The sequence below is a fragment of the Anneissia japonica genome, unplaced genomic scaffold (assembly GCF_011630105.1).
Source record: "Anneissia japonica isolate Jap-2015-1 unplaced genomic scaffold, ASM1163010v1 scaffold1208_len1460985_cov181, whole genome shotgun sequence".
Taxonomy (NCBI): domain Eukaryota; kingdom Metazoa; phylum Echinodermata; class Crinoidea; order Comatulida; family Comatulidae; genus Anneissia; species Anneissia japonica.
In genome coordinates, this window is record NW_022688484.1 from 477,352 (window position 1) to 487,409 (window position 10,058).

Below are 10,058 nucleotides of genomic sequence, written 5' to 3' on the forward strand. Positions count from 1 at the left end.
GTATATAACAGCTTAGATCTATCCATAGTGCAATAAAATGTTGAGTCATTAATCAGTGTTACATGTTTTATTTGTCTATACTGCTCTGCTATATACTGCATTGAGCACTCGTGTCTGTATGATCTGGTTTAAGCCAACTATATATACACACACATATATATATATATATATATATATATATATATGTAAATCATCAAAGAAAGGTAAATACACTGCACTTACCTTTCTTTGATGATTTATATATCATTTAACAGTGTTAACGGCTATCTTGATTTATATTATATATATATATATAAATGTATATATATACACATAAATAATTACATATATATACATAAATATCTATATATATATATTATATATATATATATATATTCTCTCTCAAGGTCACCTATATTTAAAAATTGGATATTTTGTGTTATTCTTGATCGATACACACTTCTGCTCATTCATCTGAATCCTTTATTGTATGCCTACACGCTTCGTAGACGATATGCTTCAGAAAAAAATATCGTTGTGTGAGGTAGCTTTTTTTACATTAATCGTTAATCGTTTAAAATGGACATTTCCGGAGTGTCAATCAAACATAACAACTGCCCAATGAGAACAGGTCCAGGAACGCGCGTGGTGACCTAAACAACAATATCCAAGGGACTGAGCTTAGCAAAAAGGTCCCTTGATTTTTTTTTTCTTGGCTACCATTTCTTTACCCTCTTCATTACAGTACAGTAATATACGGCTGTAGAATAATAATTTTCGATGTTTGAAAAGTGTGTGAAAATAATTAACAAAATAAGAACATTTTGAGCTTGAAATCGGCCAAAAATAAGAACACTGAGCCTGGACTTTACTGGTTCTCATAAAAAGAAGAGAAGTGTAGAGCTATTATAACAATAATATTATCATTATAACTCTATGCTTAAGACTCACCAACACAGTCGCCGCATCGATCAAGGTATGCCGTACCGTTACATGTTCCAGCACAGTCCCACATTTCTATATATCCGATTCTCTTCCTGCACATTCCGCATTTATCCATGCCGAAATTTTGCGAGCGACGCGTCCGTCCTTCAACGCATTCGCCGCATTGGTTCGTCGTCGCGGCGCCGTTACATTCTCCAGCACAGTCGACAACGGCCTGTCCGTTACATATACCGGCGCAGTCAAATTGAGCGTCGCCGTTGCAAACACCGGTACAATCCACAAGTCCACGGCATATTTCTGAAAGTTTTCAATAATAATTGTGTAATAATTTGCTAATGTGGTTTTAGGTAATGAACTGCAAATTAATACAAAGAGTACTCACAATTGATGATACAGTACGTTAGCTGTCAAGTGTTAAGAAAAGCCAATTAATAATTGTGAGCTAAGGATGTTAAATGAAATTGTTACTTATTAAAGCAAATTTCTCTTCACTTATCTTTCCATCTCTTAGAACATTACACGCATGAGTACACTGCATTACTTTCCACGCGCCCGTGAAGTTAATTATAATGATATAATAATAAACAATCATTACATTGTTGGTAGTTGGTTGTTTATTATATTTTTTTTAACTTACCAACTGGTTCTTGTGTCATTGCGGTGACAAGAGCTTCACAGAATCCTGAATAGTCTTCAAAACCAGTGATGTATTCAAAAGTTGGTTCGAAATTATGTTCTTCTTTGTACCACGACATCCACGAATATCGCATATACGAAGATGAAGAAGAGTCAGTGAAGAAATCAGTTAGAATATCAAACGCAGATGAGACAAACAGTTTACATCTCTCGACGTTACTTATGAGACCCAGCCCTCTTTCGCGCAGCAAGACTTGCAGATCATGCACAGCAAGATTGCCTTGATCCTCGGCTTCTAAGATTGCATCGCATGTACCAGCTATATTACCAAATCCTGTGAGGATTCCAATTATATTATCGCCTTCAGTTATCAAACTGACAGCATGTAACTCATTGCCAACAGCGTAATCGTAGTTGGTCCAGCTATGAGGTCTGGCAAAGAACGATGATTCGGGCGATATCATGTTGATGATTTCATCCCAGCTTTGACACACACCAATAATTACACCCCATACATTCCTCAAGGCTACGTCGATGGCTTCGGTAATCATTACTTTTGGTGATTTGTCGCCATTTATTATGTGATCAACATTCGGGCACACGTCCAGGTCTTCGTCGTAACCAACAACAGTCATGAGATCTTCAAGCAGATCATCAAAATCAAGTGGCCGTAAGCCGACAGGAAAATCTTCGCCGTAGTATAATGGGACGAGGGTTTGGATGCATTTGTCTTCTGTAGATTGTAAGTCTCCATCCTCGATAGCATCACATATCATATCAATACCATTGACATTTAGCAACCTCAGAGCTGGCTCCAAGTGACTGCAGATGATGTTGTAAACACCCAGACCGTTGTCTTGACGCTTTATTTCGCCAATGATTCCAATGAATTGGTCAAAGGTCACGTAAGGTAGGAACACACTGCCTTGTAGGATGTTTTCGTCCAAATCGAACGAGCTCGGTAACTCACTTGGGAATTCTGGGTAGTCAAATTGCACGTTAGCCGTCGTCACATCCATCGCTTCAGCTAACCTCCGGCACGCATCACTGGGAGCATAGCCTGTTAGCTCTTCGACAGGAAGCCGAAGACCTTGCAGATCAAAGTGAGCAACGAATCTCTCACAAAGGGACGCATCGTGGAATATGTTATAGAGCGTGTCTGTGAAACGGGCAGCCAAATCGTTTTGCAATTCTCCAGATTGATGCCACAAGAGGTCATAATTCCAACTAGTAGCATTAATGACAGCCGAGCACATTTTATAACTATCCCTAAAATTACCAAGGAAGACGAACGCCTCCTTCAGGTAGTCTAGTACCGGTATCTCAGCATCATCACCATTATCAATCTCACCATCACCCTCACCCTCATCTTCGAATTGTGGGCCTAGTGTTGTTAGAATGCTATATCCACAGCCAACGCAGTCCTCATCCATAATGTGATCATAGCAGTCACTATTGCGAGAATACATGACGTTAATGAAGAATTGGTGAAGAACGTTAGTAATCTGTTGGAAAACAAATTGAAAAAGTTCGAAGCCAAGGCATAGATAATGATTGATGGCAACGTTGTGCTTTAAACACAGTCTAAATAATATCGTGACACCACACTCCCCAGATGGAGAGGGCAGTTAACGTCAGAGTATACGCATTGAACCTATATAGGGGTCATTCCGGCTCAAATCAACCACTATGCAGATGTGACCCCCCCCCCCTTGGGTTTTCCATTAAAAAATTCTGAAAATATCTTTCCATGTCAAAAGAAAGAATCCAAAATTTCAATTTCCAAGTGGTTTTTAAGATATGACATTTTGAAATTTAGGTACCACGCCCCTTTTTCATTCCAGTAATGGCTCCTTTGACTTTGTACGGTTTAAAGCTACTGGAATAACGAAGATAAAAAGTTGTAAACTGCTACATAGACTGATATTTGGCCCCTTTTTCAAGAAATACCATTCTGCATTCAAATTTGGGTAGCATATTTTATTAGTATGTTATACGCCCCCAAAAATCTCCCGAAACATTGCTCAAAAATAGATTTTCGCTTTTTCGGAGGGCCATATCTTATTATTATATAAGTAAGGAAGTTAAAATTAAACATGTGATGAATATGCTTATAATACTACATATAGGCCTAAGTTTGCAGGTAATTAGAGCAATAATGAAGGTATGATGGGGTCCCGAATATGGTTGCAGGACCTTTCTCCCTAAAAACACCCCCTATAATGACCCACCGAATGACACCGTGGACACCTAATATTAAATGTGAAATATATACCAGTTATACAGATACACATATCATCATTGTAAGTAGAAAGTTTAAACTTAGTTTCTTAACTCCTTCAGTGTGAACTGATTTTTTTAAAATAGACAGATTTTAATGTATTCTAAATATCAGGTCAGAGTTCAAATCACAAATAAGTCAGTATTTGTGACTTGAACTTTGACCTGATATCCTGAAATTTTGGATTCTTTCTTTTGACATAGCAAGATGTTTTTTACAATTTTTAAAGGAAAAGCCAAGAGGAGTCACAGGGGCACTTTTAAATTTCTGGCCGATTTGAGCCCGAATGACCCATAGGCCTAACTAGATAACGTTGCTAAGAATGTGACGCAGTAGCGCATTGAAGGGGTGGAAGCACGTATGTGCATGAGAAAGCATTATGGAAGATGCTCCTTTCTCAACCATCCTCGCTTAACGTCGAGCCAAATTTGCTTTTCACTGCTATAGTGCCAAGAATATCTGATGTTCTTTGTATGAGACGTCCCGCACGTAGTTATGATGATTGTGTGGCAAAGGACATAAATCAGCAGACAACACTCAAGACTCTTAGCGACGCATTATGCACTCTTTCGCTATTGCCTTAGCGTAAAGGGGAAATGGGATGTTGTCATATCAAACCAATTTGTGGGCATATTACAGGCATGTGTCACATAAAAATTGAAATTGTGGATAGAGTTTAAGGTCAATAAAAAAATAAAAAAAACAAAAAAAAAACAGCTCAATTGTATAATCATTGACTTACCGCTGATGCTGCTTCAGTGTAATCCCATTCCATTGTATCAGAAACGAAGCCGCAGATATCGTACGGACTTTCATAATTAACATCAATCACCCATAAGGCATTCACAAAGTCCCGTAGTATTTCATCCGGAATGTCTTGCTCGTAGTGATAGTAGTCATGTTCGTGGTATCCGTCGTAGTCATAATGGTGCTGACGTCCTTCGTTAAATTCGTCGACAAGTTCAACGCAGGCGTTATGAAACTCAATCATATCATCTTCTCTAATACCTTCACAGAGTGCTGGAAGCTTGTTATCGTCCATGTATTGAAACCCTGGCACAAGGTAGCTGCATAGTGCGTTCATCGATTCCGAAGCCAACTCGTCCCGCTTCATTACGCCGAAAATGCCGAGAATCTGTTTAAAATTCAGGTAGTTTAAAAATAAAAATTCGAGGCCAAATGAACTCATTGAATCTGTATCTGCAAATACGGCCTCGCTGTAGTCTAACGGGGACAGCGTTGGGTTCATTGCTGTGGCTACCATCTCGCATAGTGCTCCGGGATCACTGATGCCAGTCCACTCCTCTAAATAAAGCGGGTAGTCTGCTTCTTCGAAGGCTTCGATGAAATCCTCACAAATCCGAGCGTCATAAAGGATGTCATAAAATGTCCTAACCATGCGCTCAATTGTGTCAACTCGTAGACTTCCGTTGCCAGCGTCAGAATATGAAGAAGAATAGTATCCAGTGGCATTGACTACCACGGAACAGAACTGGTAAGAGTCGTCGTAACGGCTTAAGAAAGTAAAAGCTACCCTTACATACTCCAGGACGTCGAGCATTTCACCATCCTCAGAATGTGCTTCACTCGGGCTCGGCTGATGAGTCGGCTCCTCACAGTCTTCGCAATCTATGAAGTTCATGTATTCCACGCAATCACTAGCACGAGTGTACATCATATTCTCAAAAAACCTCTCCAATACGTCTTTAAACTGTAAGTATAAAATGTATCGGCGATTATAATGTTTGATTTTAGAAAAGTAATTAAATAAGTCTTGACTGTGTTGTTTATGTCTAGTTGAATAAAATACATGTTTATAAAAAATATGTATGTGAATTTTAGTACTACGGAACAACGGGATTTTTAAATCAGCATTGTAAGTCAGTTGCTGCGTTGTAATTATTACTGTATATAAATCAGGCGCGGATCCAGAGATTACCCTGACTATCGCTCAGATGGGATCGCAGGGTCTCATTCGAAAGACGGTGCGCTATCATAACTTGTATTTCAGCCCTCCAGCTGAAACACGACAACAGTGATGGTTCTTAATAATTAGTAAAATCAAAAACGCAACAATGGTCATGTACAATAACAGCTTTTGGAAGCAAATCGGGGTAGGCATATTTCAAAGTGATTAAAATCTAAACGGTACTGGGTTTGGTGTACAGGAGCTCGTGTATCGTATACGTCATTCCATTCATAGAAGAAGCCTTTACTTTTATATAGCCGGAATGTATCGACCTAGCTAGGCCTACTATGGTTAATGACATGTACGCTTTCACCATTAAAGGCTTCTTCTATGAATGGAATTACCTTTACGAAGCACAAGCTCCTGTAGACCAAACCCAGTACCTTTTTTCGATTTTAATCCTGCTGGGAAATTTTCTCATGATGCATTAAGAACACCGATTTACTCATAACTCTAGTGGACGTCATCACTCAGCTATTGACGTTTTATTATATCATATTATGTATATATACAACTGTTTGAAGTTGAAGTGTTTTTGTAGAGTTTTATTTTTGTTTCGCTTTAATTTTATTTAAACTTCATGTTCAGTACGTCTAATTTTGTTATACCTAAACAATAATTATCTCAGGCTATACTATAAAGCCTATATTATATAACAGGTATACAATGTTAGAGTTTGTGCAAAATTTTCATTCTTGTATCAGGGAACATCGAGAGTTTAGTATGTAGTATAGTTAATTGTTAGTATTGTATGTAAACTTTTTTGTTTGTTTTGTATAAGAATGCACGCATTAATGCAGGTACATATACAAATTATGTTACAGTTTGTGCAAGATTGTCATCCTTGTAGTTATGTAGAATAGTTAATTGTTTGTATTGTATGTACAATTGGTGTTTGTTTTGTATAAGGATGCACCATCAATGTAAGCCTATGTGTGCCCCTGATTCAAAAGTTATTTCCAATAAATTTATTTGATTTGATTAGTATCCGGCGAAACATATCATCATAATGATCTATCTAGTGTTTTACATAATATGCATGGACTCCCTGTGTTTTTGTTGTTGTTAATGGACCGGTGTAGTTGTTTTGCCTCCATATAAATTTACAATGAAATATGTAAATGCATTACCGTAAATCCTATGTCCTGGTTATCCCATTGGAGTATATCCTCAAAATAGTAACAGACATCTGAAGAGTCATACGTGTTATAAACATGCGACACTGATTGAAACGCATACTCGAAGTCATTATAAATTTGATGCAAAACAATCTCATTTCTGTCTTCACCATAGTAGTACCATGGTTCCCAAGGACCATAAGTCCAACTATCATGCCACGTACTTCCCCAGTAATAGGATCCATTTTGCATGTAGCTGTAGGTATGGTTTTGGTGTCCCCAGTAGCCATGATGTCCCCAAGGATCATAGTGGGATCCATATTCCATGTAGCTGTAGGTATGGTTTTGGTGTCCCCAGTAGCCATGATGTCCCCAAGAGTCATAGTGGGATCCATGTTGCATATAGCTATAGCTATGGTTTTCGTGTCCCCAGTAGCCATTATGTCTCCAATAGTCATAGTGGGATCCATGTTGCATGTAGCTATAGTTATGGCTTTGATTATGATGCCCATGATGTCCCCAAGAGTCATAGTGGGATCCATGTGGCATGTAGCTATAGCTATGGTTTTCGTGTCCCCAGTAGCCATTATGTCCCCAATAGTCATAGTGGGATCCATGTTGCATGTAGCTATAGTTATGGCTTTGATTATGATGCCCATGATGTCCCCAAGGGCCATAATGTTCCCAATGATTATAGTGTCCCCAATAGTCTGATTCAAACAACCATTCACCAGGATCGAAGTCTGAAAAGAAGTAGTCAAGGAATTCTGGTTCCCACCATTCGAAGCCAAATGAATGGCATGTGTTCATAAATGCGTCAAATTCGTCTCCTTGGATACTTCTACACATTGACGCTAGACGCTTTTCAACCATGTAAGTTGGAAAGTAATTGCAGGCGTTTTGAACAGCTTCAAAAATGCTATGCGAATAGTACATTTGACCAAGCAGTGGGACCCATACTTCGAGAGGCACGTGCGGTAGACTGTCAAAAAAAGATGTTCCACCCCAGACAAATTCCGGCACACCTTCTTCAGATGACCAGTTTCCATTAAAGCCGGACATCATGGGAGAAGGTGTTTGCTCAGTGGCGAACGAGTCATGTATAATTTTACATAGCTCCTGTGAATATGTATCGTTCATATTGGTAATGGCTCGTCGTAGAAGACCGCTGCAGTACAATGAGTCATTTAAAACACGGTAGAACTGTGGTACTAGTATCTCTTCAATCAAGTTAGTTACATTGTCATTGCCCTCAATGGTCGGGTAGCCCACTACATGGTCACATAATTGATCCGTTGCATTGAATCCAGCAAGGTATGCGAAAACATTTACAACGACTGATCCAATGCCATGATGAATTTCTGTTTCTGTCCCGTAGTCATAGTTAGAAGATAAGCCTAAATCGTTCCAACTTCCATCTGGAAATGTGACCGAAGGTGAAGGACTTACGGTATTTCCGGCATTTATCTCCACATCCCAATCTGCAGTCCATTCCCAGTCTGCACTCCATTCCGAGTCTGCAATCCATTCATCGAAATGTCCAAATTTGTGGGTCAAGAATTCCATAGCCAACATAACCTGACGAGATACATCACCGGCTTCTCTTAAATTATGGCCGCGGTTGAAGAACCCATGCAATTCGCTGTAGCACATGTCGCCGTGGCAGGTGGCATTCATATGATGTGCAACGCACCCATTCCAGACCCAGTTGGCAAAATAATGGAAGTATTCAACCACAATATCGTCAAAAACAGAAGTGGCGGGTTGAGTTTCTTCTGTGATAACGTTCCAGGCATCGTGACATGTAATATTGATATTGGATGAGTTTAATCCTAGTGCTTCAGCTATCGGGTTCTCGATATCTGGATAATGACTCTCCCCGTTGTAGTAAGCGTCTTCATGGTCAGATCTGTATCCCATATCGCCCCAGGAGCCATACCCTACTGTCGGCATACCGCCACTAACTCTATCTCCGGGATGGGACCTCTTCTTTCTCTCATGATAGGATGAGTGTCCATAGTCGATAGAGTAATCGTTACTTAGTCCTCCCACTAGCATTTCGCATACCAAGTCCACTCCTTCGATCGGCATGTCTTTGCTCACAGCATCTTTGATGGTTAGGCAGACGAGACGGACCATTTCTCCATCCATGCCGAGGAATCTATGGACTTGGCGCCCGGCGTCTGAGCAGAAGACATCCATGACATGACGTAGGTCCGGAGAGTTATACATTTTTCCCAACATGTTCAACGCATCAGTAAAAGTGAATCCCGGAATAATCTCACCTGGTTCTTCATACAGTTCCATTTGGTCATTCCAATCAGCCGTCCATTTTTCGTAGGAAGACCAACTAGCCCCAGTAAAATCAAAGTTTGGCCAAGGAAATTCGTCTTCACGAATTTCAGTGTCTTCGGCTCTTCTAGTGCGTTCTTTCTGGATCGCCTTAGCGTGACATGTCAATAATAAACAGCAGCTCAAGAATATACATTGGTATATTAAGAACCGTATCAGTGCCATTTTAATTTCGACCAGATTAACCAGTTGACTTCCTTATGGGTTATGTTGTACTTTAGACGCACAATAAATTCCACGGTGAAAGTGGGGAACTCGTGGCCGACATCTTTTTCATGCAAAAGCAACAGTCGTTTGAGTTCTACAAAGTTCTCATATAAAGATGTCAATATGCTATCGATTACAAGCTAAATTCTTCTTTATCTGCTCCGTGTTCTGAGATCGCATTAGCATATTGCATATTATCATACTGTATTGTGTTCGATTTAGTAATATTAATGATCAAATTTGGGTGACTACTATTGTACACGAACACGATAATCACAAAGTGCGTGATGCAGCAATATCTTCTTTGCATCCAATCACGGTGCAATACGCTGAATAATACAATAATACAATCGATTCTGTTCCTTGGCAGCGAATAAACAGTATAAGTTTAGTTCAACCAGCTCTTAATCAATATTAATGCTGTAGAGGTTTCATTAGCATAACATTCTAATGACCAGTAAGTTAAATCAAATAAAATACGTTTGTAGGAATATATATCAGAAAATTATTCATCAGAAAAGGCACGCGCCACGCAATTATTCGACATATTATTATTAGGCTAGTAATTTTT

General features: G+C 39.3%; 1 protein-coding gene across 1 annotated transcript in view; it reads right to left on the bottom strand.

Annotated features, from left to right (window-relative positions):
- Positions 1 to 9,671, bottom strand: part of LOC117122201 — a 42,473-nt gene extending 32,802 nt beyond the window's left edge. The window contains exons 1-4 of the mRNA XM_033267710.1: positions 6,941 to 9,671; positions 4,584 to 5,552; positions 1,562 to 3,065; positions 931 to 1,221 (exon numbers count right to left, since the gene is read on the bottom strand). Coding sequence (XP_033123601.1) covers positions 931 to 1,221; positions 1,562 to 3,065; positions 4,584 to 5,552; positions 6,941 to 9,445 — 5,269 coding nt within the window. The 5' untranslated portion in view covers positions 9,446 to 9,671. The remainder of the gene's footprint in view (positions 1 to 930; positions 1,222 to 1,561; positions 3,066 to 4,583; positions 5,553 to 6,940) is intronic.
- Between the last annotated feature and the right edge of the window lie 387 nt (positions 9,672 to 10,058).